At 38.7% G+C, this 20757-nt stretch overlaps 2 protein-coding genes across 2 annotated transcripts; one reads left to right on the forward strand and one right to left on the reverse strand.

Moving 5' to 3' along the window:
• The first annotated feature begins 43 nt into the window (after nt 1-43).
• RP9 (retinitis pigmentosa 9 (autosomal dominant)) lies at nt 44-8481 on the forward strand. The gene is made up of 6 exons (XM_010567979.1): nt 44-287; nt 1703-1733; nt 2540-2669; nt 2980-3071; nt 4539-4600; nt 5761-8481. The coding sequence occupies exons 1-6, from the start codon at nt 73-75 to the stop codon at nt 6011-6013; spliced, it is 783 nt and encodes a 260-aa protein (XP_010566281.1). The 5' UTR covers nt 44-72; the 3' UTR covers nt 6014-8481.
• A 3727-nt stretch (nt 8482-12208) lies between these two features.
• LOC104832042 lies at nt 12209-19569 on the reverse strand. Its single transcript, XM_010568002.1, has 3 exons — nt 19422-19569; nt 16753-18684; nt 12209-12246 (listed from the first exon to the last, which is right to left on the reverse strand). The coding sequence occupies exons 1-3, from the start codon at nt 19567-19569 to the stop codon at nt 12209-12211; spliced, it is 2118 nt and encodes a 705-aa protein (XP_010566304.1).
• Between the last annotated feature and the right edge of the window lie 1188 nt (nt 19570-20757).

The raw sequence follows: 20757 nt of genomic DNA on the forward strand, positions 1-20757 counted from the left end.
CCGAAATGCGCAGCGGGGAGGGGGCGGGCGGCGTCAGCCTCGCCGTCCGCCGCGGCTCTGGCCGCCGCCCCGATGTCCCACAGCGCGCGAAGGGGACAGCAGGAGGAGGAGGAGGAGGAGGAGGAGGAGGAGGGGGCGGAGGAGGGAGCGGCGAGGGGCAGCCAGGCGCGGCCCAAGAGCCATCTGGAGCCGGCGGCGAGCGGTGGCAGGACCCAGGACCGGCATGAGAGGAAACGGAAGAGGCAGGAGGCGCAGCAGCTCCAAAAACTCCAGCATCTGGAGTCCTTGTAAGGAGCGGAGGAGGGGAGGCTGCCCGAGGGGCCGGAGGGCGCGCAGTCCCCAGCTCCGCTCCGAGCCGCCCCCCCCGCCGGCATTTGGGGCTCGTTCCCAGTGCAGGGTTGGGGTTTTGGGAGTGGGGGGGTGTTGTTGGTTGTTTTTTTTGTTCCCCCTCCGGCCCCGCGGAAAGCAGGGGCCCATTCCCTTCTCGCAGTTGCTGCTCCAGCTCCGTCAGATTTTAAAAACAGGGCCCGTGCTTATAGAGAAGCAGCTCTGTGTTTCAGTCGTGTACCTGCTGCCTCTCTCCGAGAGCAGCCAGCCTCCCCGGTGGCTCCGGCGACCCGAAAGCCGCTAAGGCGGTACAGCAGCATCCCGACAGGGCTCCGGGGCCACTCTTTAAACTGCTTGGGCGCTTCATAAGGATTTGGGGGCGGGCGGGGGAATGGGTCTCTTCCAGGTTCCTAGAAGTCTCGTAGGTTGCAGTGTAGAAGCAGAGGTTGTTCAGCCGGTTTCCACTAGGATGGATTAAAAAAAAAAAAAATAGAAAAGGTTTGAGATCTGCCTAATGACTTCATCAGTAGCCTGCGGTGCTGTAAAAGGTTTACGCTATTTCATTGGAAGAGGTTTAATAGAATAAAAAGATCAGAAGGTTCACAAGAACGTGATTTTTTTTTCCTTTCCAAGTGGAAGTAAAATTCTGTTTGTTATGAAATGCACTAAACAGCACTCAAAGTTATTGTTATAAATATCTGTTCATAGTGCGTTGGCATGTAACTCCTACGCACATGCACTTTCTCAGTTGCTGTGCTCAATGTAGCACCTGCTTGCTATTTGGATTTTAATAAATTTTATATATACTATTAACTGCAGAGCAATGCTGCAGGAAAGGTGGTACTTTGGTCCATAAGGTTCTGTCTTCAGGTTTAATACAGAGAAGAAGATGAAATTATTATTATATACTAGGTTTGGCTGGCAAAGCTAGATGTAAGGAACTCTCTGACTTGACATTTTCAGCCAAGTATGTCTCTTTACTCCAGCACTGCTGAATCATAAATTTGGATCAGTGAGATCTTGGGGAGGGGTGCTACAGAAAGAGGAGAGAATTATGCATTTATGGTAACTGAAGCTGAATTGGATGTACCACACATCCCTGTAAAGCAGTGCAAAGAAAGTAGTTGTTCCCCCACAAGAATATGAATCTGAATGGTGTTTGCAAGAGATGTGTGTGGTGTTACGACAGACACTCTGTCTCAGCCTGCTTGCATCCAGGTATCCGTGTTTTGCTATAGTTCTTGGTGATTATTGATAAAGTAAAATTTAAGGGAAAATATGAAGGTTTTAACTCTATACCATTGAAATACTGTATTTTCTCAATCTATTTGTCTGTGCTCAGCTGCAGAGTAACAATATTTCTATTGCTTTTCAGCTATGAGAAACCTCCCCCAGGGCTAATTAAGGTTGGTAAATATATTGCAGTAAATTTTTAGCATTACAAGGGATTTTCACACAACCTGTCTTTTAATCTTAAGTGTCTACGTTACCTGTATAAGTTGCAGAGAAAATTAGATGCTTCCAGGGGAAAGCTCAGAGCTCCTCACTTACAGACCAGCCTCTTTGACTTGGTGAATCCAGAGTGAAATGCCCAGAACTGGACAGGATGATACCAGTTCTTTCATCACCTCTTAATACGCACACTTAATGCAGTATTTAATAGTGCAGATAGAAGGGAGTCATTTATGGTGAAGCAGATTTTCAGTTTGAATGGCATCTTTTCAGGATTCTTTTCCATTGCCTATGCTCAAATATTTGTGTAAAAATACTTTAATAATGATCATTGCTTTTGCCAAGTTTATATACCTAAGCCATAATCTAGTGCTTTTAACCTAAAAAATACTGCTCTGTGTTGTAAAGGCTGTTTTAAATCATTATGTCTTGTTAGCAGGAAGAGGAAAAAGAAGTCTCTCCTTATCTGTTAAGTTTTCATTTATATTATTTATTTAAATAAATTACTAAAATACACGGGAAGGAATGGAATTAATATGGCAATAAAATTCAGACTGGAAAATTCAAGGGTGAGGGAAAAAGAAAAGTACTTAATGCTGTTAAAAGGGTCAGGTGTTTTGGATCCTTTATGTGTTACAAGAAGAAGAAATGTTACAGGGGGAATAGGTTCCATATTAAGTGAAGGCCTGCACACTTGGAGTATTAATTTTTACAAAGTTAAAAAAAAAAGTGATTTTATTGTCCTTGTCTTTTTCTATAGGAGAATGAAATAAAACCAGAAGACTGCATACCTGATGTACCAGGCAATGAAAGTGCACGAGAATTCCTAGCACATGCCCCAACAAAAGGGCTTTGGATGCCTTTGGGAAAAGAAGTCAAAGTCATGCAGTGTAAGGCTGAAAATATTCCAGATGTCATTGGACCTTCATATAGCCATCCGTATACTCTGGGGGAGGGCAGAATGTCTGGTGGACAGATGACAAGGTCCACGTAGATTGGCATCACATTGATACAAAAGCAACGGGTATCTTGAAGGCTGTAATAGCCTTGCATTTTATGGATGTTACATTTATCAACATAATATTTGTATCTCTCTGTTCCAACAAATCAAAAATACTTTGCATAAATATGGGGGTTTTTTTCTTTTCTTCTTCTGATCTGGCTCAGAGGTGGAATTCACTGCTGCTTCTCTTTTTAAAGGTTGGAGGTGTAAACGTTATGGACACAGAACAGGAGATAAAGAATGCCCATTCTTTATTAAAGGCAATCAGAAATTGGAACAATTTAGAGTAGTGAGTACAAATACTGTAGTATTATTGCTTGTATTTTTTAATACTGATGATGCATAATCTTGCAAGTGAAGAGAAGCCTGTTAGATGATGCTTTATTAAGGACTTTTCCTCTGTCTGTACTATAATATGGATGCCAAAAATCTTCTAATAAAGAAAAATAGCTACAGATGTGGTTGGATGTTTGACTACTTTGCAGAAAATCTGCTCTTCAAGAGGAAAATTAGTAATTTTTACATTTAAATTGGAAATCTTCAAGAACCTCTTTCAACCATTACATTCAGTTTTTGTGATTAAAATGTCAACGTAATAAAAATTGTTTAGCCAAGCTTGAGCTGCCCATATTGCAGCTGCTTCAGGCCTTCCACTTTTACTGTGAACAGTCACATCATGAAGCCTGTTGTCTAGGTCTGTAATCCAGTAGTCTACAAGTCTGATCTCTTGCTACATGAGGCTACATCTCAGTTCTGCAGATTCTTTCTGTGTGACCTCTTTAACTGTTCCTGTTGCTCTGCATTGTTAACCTATATTTCAAGCTGTCATCACTTTGTGTTGTATGTCCTCATTTCTATCCTTGAAAAATGTAATCTGGGCTCATTCTGTCCAGATACTGGACTCGTACCGATTGTATGCTACTGCAAAGAGTATTTTTAGCCCTCTCCCATGACCAGATATTCTTCATTTTTCCTCAGGCTTCTTCTCTGTTGCATCAAACTCTTGCTGTACATCCAACGCCCTTCATGGTGCATTCCCAACACCTTTATTTGCTACTGAAATTTTAACTCCCACCTCTGGTCTGCATCTGATATCTCCTCTCTGTTGAACTTGTTTACTTAATCTTCCAACAGAAACGATCACCCCATCTTTTTGCCGCATTCTTGCATGGCATAAGCTCACCTTAAATGTCTGCAAAGTTTATTTGCTATCTTCCTTCACAACTATCTTTTGCTGCAATGCCTGTTTAATTTTAAAATAACCAATTTAAGAACCAATAATGGTAGCACATAGCATGCTAGGACAACTCCAACTTCATTATCCGTTTGTCTTATACTGCTTGCTCCTTTATTCCTGTGTGTTTGTATCCAAGTTTTTAAAATATGCTGTAAGGGCACAGCTCATTACTTTGAACTTCAATATTCCACCTCTGTCTAGCTATTCTTGTAGTATTTGTATGGGGTTCTCTTAGTTAACTGTGATTGGAGAGGGCAAGAGGTAGTATATACCTAAGGAGAGTCCCCTTCATTGGTGATGTAACTAGATAAGCTTTTGCTAAAGTAAGAAAAACAGTTCAGATTAACAATATTAAGTCTGAGAGCATACTTGTGAATCAAGAGCTTGCTAAGTGTATTTCATCTTTTGATAAAAGCCTCTTGCATTGTGTTGCTTTGGTTTATTTTTTTAGGAAATAAAACAGTCAGTGATAAATACTTTTATTTACCAACACTGGATTTTCTGTTTTCCACTTTAAAGGCACACGAAGATCCAATGTATGATATAATAAGGGAAAATAAACGTCATGAGAAAGAAATGAGGTAAGTGTGTCTCTGTAGGAAACTGCATTTTCAATTTGGTTTTCTTTTGATAACATGATACTAATGTAGAGGTGAAATTCTGATAGAAGCTTACCCTTATCTCAGAACATTTTTTTAGTGACCGTTTCTTTATGTTGGCAGAGACTAATGCATTTCTACTTTCTCAGTAATCACTCAGTAATACTTCCTACCTCTTTAATTCTATTTGCTTCTATATTTTTTCCCAAAACAAAGTTTAAAGAGGAGTCATATTCAGTTACACAATAATATTCAGGTACTTGGGTTTAGTTTTGGTTTAGGCCTAAAAAAACAGTTTGATTTTTTTTTTTTTTAATTTCACTGACTTCACTAAGGTGTTTTCAAAAATTCAGTGCATCAAAGTACCTTCAGTAGACACAAAGGGGTGGGTTTAGAAAGCTAGTTCTGGGCACCTGATGGTGTTCCTCATGTAACGTTGATATTCAATATATAAAGCAGCAGAGTTTTTAATGCTTTCTTACTTGAACTGCATCAGTGAGGTAACTGAACAAACTATAGGTAGCCCATAGACTAGTACTGCTGGTGTGGGTGCGTTGCTTTTTTTTTTTTTTAAAAAAAAAAAACAACAACAAACAAATCCTTGGAGCAGGTACTGAAGACAACAATAAAATAAGCAAATAGTTTGTCCCCATTTGCCAGTAATCCATGAACGTTCAAAGGAAGAGTGCCTGTCAAAAATACCTCTGCATCTAAAGTGGAGTGTACTCCATCAGCTTCACTGACATCATCTATGGATCAGCAGGACAATGAATATCAAAAAATCATAATCCCAATATGTATCTGTGTATGGATAAGCATAGAACTTATTATGGTGGCCTGCTGATAGCTGTTGCCTCATTGTTTTGCATACATAAATATTGGCCAATAAGCTAGTCTGCCTTTGATATCCCGTGGGATGGAAAGTCCCTGAGAACAGAACATCTTCTTGTCTCAAAAGAGGTTACTTTTATCAGTCTGTGAAAATTGTAATGGGTGTGTAATTCAGCAAAAGAGGAAGTATTCCCCTGCCCTTTGCATGCAGCTTCCATTTTTCAAGGTAGGAAGGAAGCAGATGAAAGCTAGAATAAATTATTACACGTAGAGAGCTAGAAAAGATTCTCATTCACATGTTTTAAACTCAGGATACAGCAACTGAAGCAGCTCCTGGAGGACTCTACCTCCGAAGATGATGATGATAGCAGTGATGACAGTGATGAGGATGAAGGTGGCAGCAGCTCCACTTCCTCAGAATGTAGAGATAAACACAAGAAAAAAAAGAGAAAGAAGGAAAAGAAAAAAAAAGAAAAGAAGAAGAAGAAAAAGAGAAAGCGTAAATCATCTAAATCTAATGAGAAGTCAGAATCTGACAGCAGTCAGCTGCTGTATGTTCCTTGACCCCTACTTGCAAACTGCAAGGAAAGATCCAAAGAATGAGGAAGAAACCACCAGAAAGGGCTTTATTAAAAACTCAGAACATACAGATGGTTACACACAGCATCCTACACTGGATGTCCCTCTTCTGCCCCTCTGCAGTGCTGCAGCCAGAAAGAAGAGAGCTGCATTAAACAATACTCAATCAACCATATCTTTATGCTGTAAAACCTGTGCTAAAGGTCATCTGTCTTAGTCAAATCAGGCCTCTGCATTGCTGTGAGTATGAGCAGGAAGCAGTGACTACCAAGGTATTGCCAACAAATCTGCAGAATTAGTAGACTGTCTATGAAGTGTCTTTTCTCCGTGAAGTTTTTTATTATATACAAGGCCTCATTGTAATGGGACTGCTGTTTGCACCATGCAGAGCACTGAGAGTTCACTTGCAGTGCTTTTATTATAAGCAGGTTGTACTGTATTTTTTGTTCTCTGCATACTGCCTATATGCTGAAGTTCAGCGTACTTATCCTGTATTGGCAGCTAGGGAAATAAAGAGCGCTGTTGAACGGGGAAAGAGTTAATCAAAGGGATTTACTTTAAGACAAAATTGCAGTGTCAGCAAGACTTGGGTTTTTTTGTGTAGCAAAATCTCAACATCATCACCGTTAATGTGCACAGTTCTGTAAGACCAAACCATAGGAGTGGGAGCCAACTGTAACAATGTTAGATGTTCAACTTTACTGTAAGGAGGTGGTGGTTTTAGTTATTCAAAAAGGGGGTTTTCATGTTAGAAATGGAAAAAGATTAATTTCTACATATACTTCAGTATCAGTTGTTTTGATACATTGGAGGTTTTTTTTCCTTTTAAAAAGGCTTGGGGAAATAAATTCCAACTTATTTTTTATGTTTACTAGATTCTATGTAATAATATTTTATGAACCATCCCACAAGAATATAAATGTATAAGGCTTTCAAAATGGTTTTCAACTATATGCGCATAAGCCACAGAACAGTAGTAAAGAACTTGTAAGCAGGAAGAAGGGAAAGTTTCGTGTACTTAATTGACCTTGTGGACTGACCACACTTTTCTTTTAAATAATCTTGCAGACTCGACTAAGAAAGATTGAGGTAGCTATAAACTGCATTAGAGTAAACATCTCTTTTTGAAACCTCAAGGTACAGTGGTACAAAGCTGTGATTTAAGGACCTAGATGATACATACTGGTACTTTGCAAAAGGAGAAAGAAAAATAGGTCTGCTTTGAAAGGAGTAGGAAGGACTTATATAGAACTTAGTCTCTGTGTTTATGCTTATATTGGAAAAAAAAAAAGCATGATAAAGCTTTAACATTAGTAGAGTGAACATTAACAGTGAAATCAAGGAACCATAGACTAAAATGCCTTTTTTTTTTTTTTCCTCCTGAGAGCTTTGGAAAAAGAGGACAGGGGAAAGTATACATTAAAATGTGTTTTCTCCCTCCTACACGTCTAAGAGTCATTTAGTAAAAATGACACACCATTCCTTGCCAGTCATTCACAATACGTTCTGGGGAAAAACAAGGTAGTCAAGGCCTACTTACAAAAAGATCCTTTATCTTATTCCCAGAGCTTGAATGTGGAGTTGTGTTTTATCCTCCAGTATTATTTAGTAAATCTCCCTGTGATTTACTGGTGGCTCCTGATAGTTCCCTGTATCAGCATCATCATTGACAAATTCAAAGCTCCTGGCTCTTCCACCAGAAAAAGATTTAACATCTGAAATAGCACAAAGAGATTTATAATGGACTGGTTCTCTGCATTGCCACATTTGCTGCCGAGAAAATCCATGTGTTTATAGCACTAGTAATTGTTGGACAGATGCTGAAAGCCACAGCTACTATTCACCTGATGCATTCTAAGAGAATTCTTACTCAAGTTTGTCTAGAGCAGAGCTAACCTAAAGATGTCTTCAGTTACTTCAGCTTTTCTCATTTCAGATTCTTCTGAAGTTTGGTTTAATAAAAACAAATTCAGTTTTTCCTTAGTCTGTCATCCCATTCCTTGTTAATGGGTCCTTCCCATTTTACCTACCAGGGTTTACTATTTAAACAATCCAGAAAAATACCATAAAAGACCATTTCTAACTTGTATCAAATGCAATTTAAACATTTGAGATACCAAATCACTGTTCTGTGCCAGACTAAAGGTCTGTTTATACCAGTATGTGTTTCTACTCATGGTCAATAGCAGATGCCTACACAACAAAGCAATGCAAACTCTAGTGGCATTATTTCTATTATTTCACTGAAATGTTGTCTCAGCCCCTACTGCTTGTAGTGCAGGTACTTTGAATCATAGGTTATATCTTAGTAGCCTTGGATATATTTTTTTTCTTTTACATCCAGTTACTTATTGTAAACTTTGCAATTTCCTTTGGCAAGGAACTCTACAGATTAATAATTAATTGGTGAAGAAACATAATTTGCTTTCACACTGCTTCCTACTAGTTTCATTTCATGAACCCTAGTTCTTGTACTGGAAGGCATGTGAACAACTGATTTATATTAATTTTCCCCATATCATTCCCAGTTTCATAAGTCTCTATCATATCCCATACATAAAGATTATAGTAGGTCTTTACTGAAATTCAGAAAAGTAGAGCCAGTTTCAAAATTAAAGCTGATGGTTTCAATAGAGTAAGATTTCTAGTAATGCTGACTGGCAGCCAGCGCTGGGGTGCTGAGAAACATGATTCATTTCATCATTTAGCATTTTAAACAGCACCAAAGCTGGCATTTAAGAGACTGTAGGTCTTTTAGAAATATGTAGACTAGAGATAAATACCAACAACCATTTATATTAATGGAAAATTATTCTATTTAGGAGTAAATCCAGAAAGCAGGATAGGAAGCTCTAGTCTTGAAAGAATGATTAGCCTTATGTTTTAAATCTTAACCATTGGACTATTTAATGTTTTTGTTTGAACAACCAAATTTTTTCTTTCAAGTGATCCTTGCCTTTTTTGTAAACATGTATATTTCCATTTGAAAGTTCTGTTGAAGCCTGAGTGGTAGTAATAGCATAATTGTGTAGTCCCACGAATCTAAGTGTGAAATGTAGCTACAACATACCTTATAAGCAATACAGCTTCACAGGTCTTCAGCTCCCAGATCAGATTATCTTAATACTCTGAACCATTCTTGTCAGAAAGATTATTTCAGCAAAAATACTGACATCTGTCTTATTTCTTTGGCCATGAAATTACTTGGGGTTTGTAGTCCTGTTGACTGAGATGGCTGGTGGCAGTGAGTTGGTCAGGAGAATCTGAGGACTCTATTTTAAAGAGTGCATTTGCTTTTCCTTGGTATGCCGACAGTTAGCATGCAATGAGTGGGTGGTTTGGTTTGGTTTTTCCACCCCCATTGGCTCCTGTTTTCCATTGTTTGATTTTAAAAGAAAGACCTGTAATGAATCTTTTCCAACATAAGGCAGAAAACAGGACATTGTAAAAGGGAAAGCTTTATGCCATCCAGGTGCTACCAAATTGAGAATTAAAATACGGAATTAAAACCTGGCAAGCCAACATAACCCCCTGCCTCCACATCAGTGATTACACCACACCCACTGTGCAACAGAGGTTGAAGCTAGATACAAATAATGATTTAGTAATTCTGAGTCACAGACAGTAAGTCTATCCAAATAAAGCTCCAAGTATGGCAGTCACAGAGGCCTCCAAGGTTTGTTACTGGTATGCCAAGCAGCAAAGATGTTCTTCAGCTGCCCTTCAGTAGATGCTGCACGAAGCATGTGAAAAATTCAAAGGCAATGCAGTACTACTACAGTTACTAGTTCACAGTACCACCAGCACTGCAGTTAATCACTGGGCAATCTAGCTTCAGTGGTAACAAAAGTTGACATATATGTGCATCTGTAAAACTAAATCTCAAATATCACTTGGCTAGTTACCTGGCCAAATAAAAAGAGCCTGGACTTTAATTCACAGCCTTTAAAATGCAATTTGTACTTCACAACCTTTCTGAAGCATGGCCGTTTTACCTACTGGAACATTAAATATAGTGTTAAGCCAGTTGACTTAAGATGTAGTCCACATGTCATCCACACTGCCGAGTGAAGAAAAAGCCAAGCAGAAGATTTAGTTTTAAGGTCACAGCACTAGTACTGTTAGAGTAGAGTACACCTCATATAACATCATCCAAGAAGTATTTCTGGAACACTAGAACATTCATGCATACTACTTTAAGCATTGGTGTGGACACATAGCATGGGTACACTACAAGACTTTAAGCAATTAGTTTAAAATAGAATTTGTTTTCTGACAAAGAGCTGTCTAAACACTCCTACTGCTACTCCCTCACATCTTGGGAGCTAGCATCACCAGGCCCTAAATTGCTTCTACAACTGGGTAGAAAGCACAGACTAGTGCAAGACCTGTGAAAGGATGACTAGCATGATCTTGGGAGTACCTGTGAAATATTAGCCATTGCCAAAAATAAGAGTGACATCTAACTGTGAGGTCATGAATATTCCTTAATCAGATAAGCAGCAAAAGACAAACAGTTAAGTCTGTCAGCAGAATTGGCTTAGTATTCAATCCCAAAGCTACACTCAAGTTCAGGGAAAAAGAAGTCAATCCTTACCTAAGAGTAATTCTCAGCTATAACTGAGACCCCTTAGGTCATCACTCATAGTCCTCAAGTTGAAGAGATTCTACCACTCATTCTGCCATCAGAATAAAGTCTATCCCCCTCCAAGAGCAGCATGTTCCTGTATTAGATATCCAAGAGCAACAGTCCTACATTTCGAGTATTAAATAGCTCCATGCTTGAAGTAATTCCCTCCCTTGTTTATTCTTTGAGGTTCTGATGCAACAGAGGTGTTGTGCAGCACAAAAGCCAAATAAGAATTCATACTCTTTATTTTCTTGCAGTGCTTAGGGTAGAGAGGAAATAACTCAACATCGCAGTGTTAAAGTGGATCCTTTCCCCTAACAGCTTGGGGTAAAGGCTATAATTACAGTAGCTCTTTAACAAGTAAGCAAGTGCTATTAAAAATAATAGATAGGGATCACCTGGGTAGGGAAACCTCAATACTCCTCACTGAGGGAAAACAGCATAACAGGTCAGACTAGTAATAGGTAGGCACAAAACTTGAATGCACTCACAGGAAATACTACTTTTATCTGTGTAGGTTAGTCTAGGGCACAGACAGAATAAGAACATTGGGAGAAGAGGCAGAAGACAAGTCCTGTCCATTGCCCCCCACCTTTTATTAAAGAAAAACTTCTTTTAGTTTCCCTGCCTTTTTCACTCACAGTACCACTTTATTTGGGAATCATCCAAGAACAGCAGTATCATGTTTTTTCTTCTCACATGGTGATACTTGAAAAAGATCACACATTTTTGAGCTATCCACCTCATCAGCCTATTTCCATTATTCATAAGATAGGTCAGCAGAGACCTAGCTTTATCATCCTAGTTCTATAAAGAGACTTTCCTGCAGTGAGTTGCCAAGGACAACTTCTACTACAGTTGATACTATCAGTAAGAAGTCAGGGAACAGGGCACACCACTGTTGTAAAAACTTCTGTTTCACCTTCAAAGTCTATCTCTCCAGCTCAGGGTCTCCACAGAAAAAGAAGGGGAGGAGGGGGGAGCATCACATCAACGCAGTGCTTTGGTTTTAGTCCTCAATCATGCATTTGAAGAGACTAAGATCTGAGGAACTGCCTTGAAACTTCAAGTCAGCACTTGACTTTATACAGCTTTAACTATATTCCTCTACACTGACAAAAACAAATCTAGCCAAAAATCCAGCTGATGGAAGAAAATCTTGTACTTATGTCCACATCATATAGACAAACTATGATATGAGATGACATTGACAGGCTTCACAGTCCTGCAGAGCTTAAGAACAGGGCAGCAGTAAATGGTATGCTATAATAGTATTGATGCACATACATCCCTGTCATAAGCTTTTTTGCTTCCATGTATAGATGGAATACAAGAAGTCTCAAAGTGCAGTTCTATTAAATTTATTATTTAAATAGTGGACATGCAAGTTGTAAAAAGGTGACTTCAGCGTTGTCCTCAGTCTTTACAGTGCTACTTCTTACCCTTTAAGAGTGCACAGCACAAAGTATACAAGAGAATAATAATTGAGTTTTGAATTTATGCAAACCTCCTATACAATTTTTTTTCCCCTCCTGCCCCAATATTTGCAGTTATCTCTTCTTATGGAAGAACTTTCTTGTTCCATGTCCTAAAGAAAAAAAAAGAAAAAAAGGAAAAAGATTAAGGTATGCATTCTCCCTCCAAATAATATATGTCAATTTGCTTCTAAAGACCGACTGGACGCCAGTGATTGCCTTTTTCTATTGCAGGAGGAGACACTGATGGTTGATACTAGAACTATGTACTCAACTTCCCAGCAAGGATAAATTCTGCAGGAATGGTGTTGGACTTCAGAATATCCCAGTATAAGGGATAGATAAGAGTTCCATATGAAACTCATAGCATATTTTCAGTGTGCTCTTGTAACTACATTGTTGAACACATCCAAGAAACACCATTTCTGGGGCAAATATAAGAAGTATTTTGGGATTATGCAAGCTTCCTGGATGGTTTTACTAAAAAGGATCAGAAATTAAAGGTTTAACACTGATGTTCAAATAATCTGACTTCAGGACTGATGTCAGTTTTGCTGCAGTTTAAGTTTTTGTTTCCAACCTTGCAAATACATGGAAGTGTAATCCTCTGTTTAATCTATGAGAAAGAGACAGACTTTAACTTGAATATTCAGTCAGGAAATACATGAGTTTGCTTAACTATGCCAGCTTGTTCTTTTCCAGAAGGAACTCCGATCTTTTAGGTAGCTTCTTGTATGTAATGACCCTTTTCAATTTATAACCTTTTCAGACTCTCCCACAAAAGCATATTTGTTATTCAACCTGCTTAATGTTTTTTTTTTTTCCCCTTCCATTGTTTTTCCCATCTTCCTCCAAAGCAGGAAGAAGTCCCTACTCCATAAAGTTGAAGTTCTTAGGAATTATCTGTATGCATTGGTGTTGTATCAAGTTACAGTACTTTGGCTGAGACAGACCTGTAGGTTAAAGAAAAGGATATACTGCAAAGTGACACAGGACTCAACATATAAAAAAGTTAGTAGAACAGTTTGAAGATCAACTAGACTAAAATAGCAGGGTTTGGTGTGTTGTTCCCCACACACCCCCCTTCCCTTAAATAAAGAGAAGGAACTTAACCTGGTCAAAGCTACAACAGTATTCATAGCAAGGTGAGTAAGTGTTCAAAGTTTAGCTTGCTTTTTTTCCTCATCTTATCTGCATACATAGCATTTGCTATAATTTCACAAGCTATCCAATATCCTTGCAGTTCAAACCAAGAACCATTAGTTCCCAAGACAGTAATGGAAAAAATGCTTATAACAGTCATTTTTGTAGCTTGTAACTGTATACCAACCTTTGTGTACACTGCTTTTGAGCATCTCCCATGCTGCTTCTTCTGCCTCACATCTTGTGTCTCTGCGTTTTGAAGGTGGCTTGCCTATTCTTTTCTTCTTTGGTTTAACCAAAGGTGGGCACCCTAAATAGCAAGATACGACTGGTGTTATTTCTCCAAAGCATAGTCTTAAAGGAAATTTAAGCTTGACTTTCCCCAACTGGTATGTAGTGTTCCTCTTTCTCCCTTCTCTCTATGTGCCCATTTTAGTGGCAGATAAAACTGACACTACATATGTCAAGCAATAGTCTTATATGTCTACAGTATTTAATCACTGTTTAACCATAATTCTGGATGCCTTTTATTTTGGTCATAACTTGGATAGGTGTAAATGTGGCAAAAAACCCAGTGAGAGTTGGGTAATTCTGCTCTAGTTCACTTTTCAAGTGTTCGAGACTATTTGATAGCTGTCCAAGTGACCCAACTCACCCATTGTCTTTAAAAAACTCAATTCTTCAGACCTGTTAAGTTGTGCACCACAGGTACACAGTTCAAGAAATCAAATTTAGCATCAATATTACTGCTAAAGCAACATATCTCATTTAGCCAAACCCCCTTACTTGCAGGGCACTTAAGATTAACTTGAAGAAACGAGTCCTAAGATAAGCAACATTTTAAAAAGGTTGTAATTTTACTAGCACTTCTGAGGCATCCATTGGCATGAACAGCATTCATAAGAAACTGATTCCTGCTTCCTAATACTGAATGTGACAGCTTCTGCAAACTACATAGGCTGGAAAAGGAGGAAGAGAAAGCAGAGAGCAACACAAAGTCCAAACATCCTCAGTATGCTGCACCATCTATGACTTGAAAAGGGAGAGGGGACATGCTAGAAGTTAAAGGTAACAATATTTTAGAACTATTTTACTGTTTTTATGAATTGCTGTAAGGAGCTAAGAACAGTGCTGCTGAAGTAAAATGTTTTCATCTTTCATAGAGCAGGCTAGTATAAAAAAAAAACACAACAATTTGAAGAAGTCTGTGGATAGGAAGGATAGAAAGCTTCCAATGCAGGAGACAAATCCCAAACCCCAACATACTCAAGCAGGAAAGCAATGCAGAGAGAGAACTCTAAGGAATACACTCTAAAGAATAGTCTGCTGGGCTGTTGATACAGGAAACCTGATGTATATTATCACTGAACTGAAGAGAGGCAAGTCATCAGTCTGTTTGGAAAATAACTTCACACTCCGTTATTTGATAGAGCAATACTGTGATACTTGAAAGCCTGTGACCCAGGAGAGTAGTAATGCTCGGACTACAGCAAATTCTACAGTTGTTCCAACAGCACTTACACCAAGAAACACCCTTGAAGAACATCTAGAAAGAGAGCTGAACTCCAAGCAGACCTTAATTGTAAAAAACCAAAAAACCCCCAAAACCACACCCCCCAAAACCCCCAAACCCACCTCCCCCAAAAAACAACAACAAAAAAACCCCGCCCAAACCCCACAAAACCACAAACAAAAACCCCACAAGCAAACCCAAAAAACACACAAAAAGACACAAAACCATTCTGCTTTGGGAGGAAAGAAAAAGATATTGGAAACTATCTAACCTTTTACTTTGTTAGAATTAACTTTGAATTGTTCATCTTTTCCTTAACCACATCAAGATGATTTGCACTCAGACATCCTTTAGCAGTAGGGGGACAAGTGTGGGTCCGTGCTAGTTTCTCTGAACATTGGCCTATATAGCTATCACACAAATTCCTATATAGGAACATATGTTCTACTCATCAAGATTAGGAACTACCACTGTGTATGCACTCCAGAGAAGCATTATCCAGGCGAAGAATTAATACTACAGTTTATGGCAGTAACAACTTCGCAAAAATAAAGGCTTTGCTTGGCCACATTAAAGCATTTGATGCTTTGATTTCCCATGGTATCTTTAAAAAAAAAGGTACCTATAATGCATCCTTATTCACATGTTTGAGTTTGAGAAGGACATAAATATACCCTGAGATGTACTGACTGACAGGCATTTCATCAATATCAGAACAATGATAATTAGTTTTACTATCTTCAAATCTTATCCCAATATCATAAGCTTGCTGTTTTGTATCATATCCTTTTGAATATTCCTTAAGAACAGAAACACATTGAGGAAATAATTTGTACCTTGGTCTTTGCTCTTGGCTGGGGATGAGAGACTACCATGTATTTGGCTGTTAAGTTTGGGTTTAGCACCACTTCTAATCCAATACTCTTCAGGTAGTATCCTCATGTTCTCCCTTAACAGCCTTCCTAGTAAAAAAAAAAAAGTTGATTTAAGATCAGTATTTAGTTTTGCTAATGTTAATATACTGTTTGATCCACAAGTCAGAGTGCAAAGCTAACTACTGAATCTAATTGTAAGAGTCTATTAAAATAAAAACATAGTTTTCTGGAGATCACAGTTGACAACAATTACAAGCTACTTTAAGTCTACAGATTTTGAACAAAGAAAATAAACTTTAAGAACACTAAGCCTGTTATTAGATCACCCTGGTTTAGATGCCTTTCACAATACAAGACTGTACTAAACAGCAGCCACTTACTGAAGTACCCACGTAACCAGTTATGACCCCTGGCTGATAACTCTGCTTAGTCTCAGTTCAGATGAATCCAGTTTCTACTAATATCTACCTTTGAGTAAATAAATTGTTCTTTTCCAGATCAAATTTAGTATAGTTTCACACTGATTTTATGAAAATACAGCAAACCTTCTGTTGCTAACAGTAACAGAACAGCAGCTACAATAAAAAAAAAATTAATGGTTTGACACCTCTTCTGCAGAGAAGTTACACAGGGTATGGCTGCCAGATTATAATGAACTTAATCTTGTTTAAACCACCTGACATGGATCTGTGATGAGAGAGTCGGAATGTTTGTATAAATTTAAATGCTGAGTTTCCAAGATATTATCAAACAATGGTAAATGTGTAGTTTAAATAACCTTCAGCTTTTCAAATGAAAAAATTGCCACTAATGTCAGAAAGTTAAGTATATCAAACTCAAAGGAGAGTTCCTGCAAAATTCTCTGCTGGTTGTGAAGATGGAGAATCCTCATGCAATAGGTAAAAAATTGCAGTGAACCCCTTTTGCCTCAAAAAAAAAATATTCTGCAGTATTTCTGGCTCTAAGCCACACCTCAAGCTACAACATTCTCCCATCTGCCCACTGGTTCAAACTACAATTTGCAACTGCAATTAGGTGTTCTTTGTGTGTGCTATTAAACAGCACTTTGTCCTCGGCAATTAGCTTACCTCCCAAGAATTTCCGTAGCATTCGCTGCTGTCCAAGTCCTTCTCTTCTTGCTGTAGGCCTCTTTCTTCCAGAATACCCATAGTCACTGTACACAACTTCATCTTGCTCTTTCTCCTTTGGCTTGTAAACTACACCAATGTTTTCACCAAGCCCACTCCTAGTTTTTATCTTCTCTTGAGCAGGCCAGCTAATTAATTGAGCCGGTATAGCATTTTTAGGTGGCTTCCAAAGCACCCTCTGGCCAACTTGGTAGAAACGTCCTTTACTAGGTGTCAAGAATCCATATGGAGTGGCTTCTTGAAAGAAATATTCAATTTCATCCATGTCATCCTCCTCCTCCTCTCCATCTTCATCTTCCTCCTCTTCTCCCCTCACAGAGTATTCTTCAGAGTCCTCAACTTCTGACAAACTCTTAGTTGCTTTTTTGAGAGAATTGATTTTTTTCTGACTAGAAGATCTAGGAAGGCCTACCAGCTTTCTATCTTTACTGTAAGCCTCTTTAATCTTCATGGTTGAAGAGGTTTTGACATCTTGGTCATTCAAGCTGTTCATCTGCTCCGTTCCTACCACTGCATCTTCATTAAGGGACCCGCCACTTTTAATTTTCTCTTTCTCTAAGCCCTCTGTACTTTTCTGGAAAGTGTACGTGCTTTTCTGAAGCACATAGTCAGGGACAAAATAAGACACTGGGGCATTATCAATTGATGAGCCTTCCTCTCTGGAGGACATGTCATCAGAAGAAAGACTGAGTACACTTTGACGTTTTCTTTGTGGCAAACAAACATCGTAGTTGTAGTTTGTGTCCATATGGTCCAAATAAGCCAGCCAACTGTTAGAGGGAACATACTTCTCAATTGATTCATCACACCAAATACTTTTATCTGTTTGGCTTTCATTGGTTGTGCTGTGGCTTAGATTCAGGTTTTTCTGCTGAAAATTCAAGTCACTCATTACCTCCATACTAGATGGAAGTAGTCCTGCTTGTTGAATAAAGCTGGGCTCTTCCTGAGAAGTTTTTGAGCCTGTAGATTTTTTAGAGCTAGATTTCTTAGCTACTACCACATCCTGTCTTACCACTGGTTGATCTATGCTAACAGATCTTGCCAGCTCTGTGATTTGCACTGCCATGGTTTCACCTGGGGGCGACTTTGCCCATTGACTTGTATTCATCTGCTTTTCTGCATCCAGCTTCACTTCATTATTTTGGACCTCTTTTTCTGGCACAGTTTCAACACACTGTTTTGAGGGGAGAACAGCTTTTCTTTCATCTAAGGAAGCTCCTGGCACTGTTTTCTCCCCTTCTTGAGGGCTATATATCATTCCTTCACATGAGCTAACAGAAAATAAGTCACGCTGCACTATATTCTCTGGGACTGGTTTACCACTTGCCACATCATACAAAGGGATAGTTTCTTTAAAGGACTTCCACAGTTGAATAGCTGGAGAGCCATTTCCATATTCTATCCTCACTTCTTCCTTCTCAAATGCATAGCTTCCAGTAGGAAGACTTCTATACTGTGCAGAGCTGGAAGGGCTCCTGTTATGAAACTCTCTGTCTACCACAATGGAAGATCCAGATGAATCTTGTTTCTCTGAAGTACTTTCAGTCTCTGTACCTATACCAGAAGAAACACAGGCTGTATTTCCTGCATCACAACCTTTCGTTTCTGTATGGATATCTTGGTGGGGTTTTTGCTTGTTTTCAGGCTGTCTAGGATCAGTCTGTGTTTCCTTTGTCTCCATTTTTTTCCCAGGGGTACTATAGTGTCTAAATCTTGTTGCATGATAAAACATAGGGGAAGGTGAGGGAGCATTAAAATAAGGCCTTCTGTTAATTCTTGCATGCATTGGATGCTGCGGAACAAAAAATCCAGGGTACTCATGGAACGCAAGAGAATAAAATGGAAAATATGGATTTCCACTTCGGAAGCCTAGACATTGGGGATTAAAAAAAAAGACAAATATATCTTCTTTCTGAAGTCATTATGATTAATATCTGCTTGCATTCACAGGGACAGCTACAAGATCAGACACATAGGCAAGTAAAACACTCCACCTGTCAATGCTTGGAAGCAAATCTGGTGCAGAAATCCAGAGAGAGTTCCTTGTTATGGAACAGCTTATCTGGACAGCTGCACTTTAACCAGAGGTTGATTTTATTCCTTGGAACATATACTAATTAGCTTTCCATACTTTTTAAATTATTTTATGGACTATGCTATAGCATTGTCTTTGAAAAAGACAGCTCCAGATAGAAGTTAACATAGGTATACTATTTACAAGATACATTTAACAATATTGTTTCTGTGTGGATTTTTAAGTTTATATTTACCCATACCTATAATGCATGCATGCATGTATGGAACTCATATAAACATGCATATTAATTGTTAGGCATATTCTAGAGCTCTGTATCTGTAGGATAATGATTACTTAATATTTTGCTTAGTTTCCATTCTCCAGAAACAGATGCTTTCCAGCACGCAAGCTATGCATTTAACTAATATTTCAGAAATCAGATCTTTGATAACCAAAACATTAATGTAATGTGTTTGGGAGCTACCTTAAGCTCCCAAGAAGCTTGTTAACACAGATACACATTTGTTTCCTCCACTCTAGCAGTAATTTACTAAGCAAAGCTACCACAGATAGCTCTTATTTACCTTACCTGGAGCAGGTACACAGTACGGACTATATGCATGACTGAGGTACCATGGATTTGGAAAAGGCTGTTGTGCTGTTGGCTGTGCATAAAAAAAGGGTCTTGTGTGGTTTGTGGAATATGCTCCACTTTCTGAAGTTGAGGCAGTATTCATTTTTTTTTTTTAATCACTGAAAGAAATAAATGATAAAGATTAACCACTTTAAAAACTGTGTGACCTAATGATTTTTATGCTCTGTCAAAATTCAGCAGACATTCCTCTCCCAGCCCAATGAAACCAGATCTTTCCAGAAAAAAACTACTGTCTTCCAAACAGAAAGTAGAAAACTGACATTACTATCAAGGTCAAAGATTTTAGTTCTCCTTTGCTAAGCAAGCTTTTGTATGCAGCTTTCAATATTAGTGCTTTAAGCCAACCTTATAACACATTTTAAAGCCACAGGACAGTCACACGACCAGTAACTTTAATGTAGTCTTATATATGCACATCCACCTAAGCCAGTTAAAAAGTAGCCTTCAGTCAAGTAGCCTTAAGCAAGAGGCCTCAAAAAAAAAAAAAACCAACAAACCCCCCCCCCCAAAAAACACCAAAACCACCCCCCCAACCCAAAAACCAAACAACAGAAGGCTTCACGCATCAGAAGTTTGGTGCTTTGTAAAGAAAACACTTCTTAATGCCAACACATATAGTGTATTTGAGATCACAATAAGAGCTCTGTTAATTCAGGATTTGTACTTTATAACATACTTAAGAACAATAACAGCTAACATAAACCAAATATTTCAGTGACACCACGCTTCCTTTACTTAAATAATAGGTAACAAAAAAAAAAAGAAAAATCCTTATGCATAATTTCAAGTTCAAAGCCATACAAAATTCACAAGACAGAACTTCCTCCTACACCTATGTATTTCCTCAGTTAACCAATATACTAAGTTCAGCCCATTCCAACCCATGCAAGTGATACAAGCCTGTCACATGTAGCTTACAAGCAAGAATAAAAGAAATTGGAGAACACAGAAGATATAGTGACTACACACACAAAAAAAAAAAACCCAAAACAAAACAAAAAAAGAGAGAGAGACAGCAGCTCAACTCTTCGGAGAACTTAAGCACTTCAAAGTTACAGATAAAAACTTGAATTCAAGACCTGTTACAAACTAGCACACAGTTCAGCCTAGAGTTTCAGAAAGTTTTCAGAAGCACTGGAGCCCTCTTCAGTTTCCATCTAGAATGGCCTATCTAGCCCTCTCTCTTAGACCAAAGCTCCCAGAATTATTTTGGCCTTTGGGGGGGGGGGGGGGGGGGGGGGGGGCCCCAACAAAAGAAAAAAAGAACCAC

Source organism: Haliaeetus leucocephalus, unplaced genomic scaffold, assembly GCF_000737465.1.
Source record: "Haliaeetus leucocephalus isolate CR32 unplaced genomic scaffold, Haliaeetus_leucocephalus-4.0 Scaffold234, whole genome shotgun sequence".
Taxonomy (NCBI): Eukaryota; Metazoa; Chordata; class Aves; order Accipitriformes; family Accipitridae; genus Haliaeetus; species Haliaeetus leucocephalus.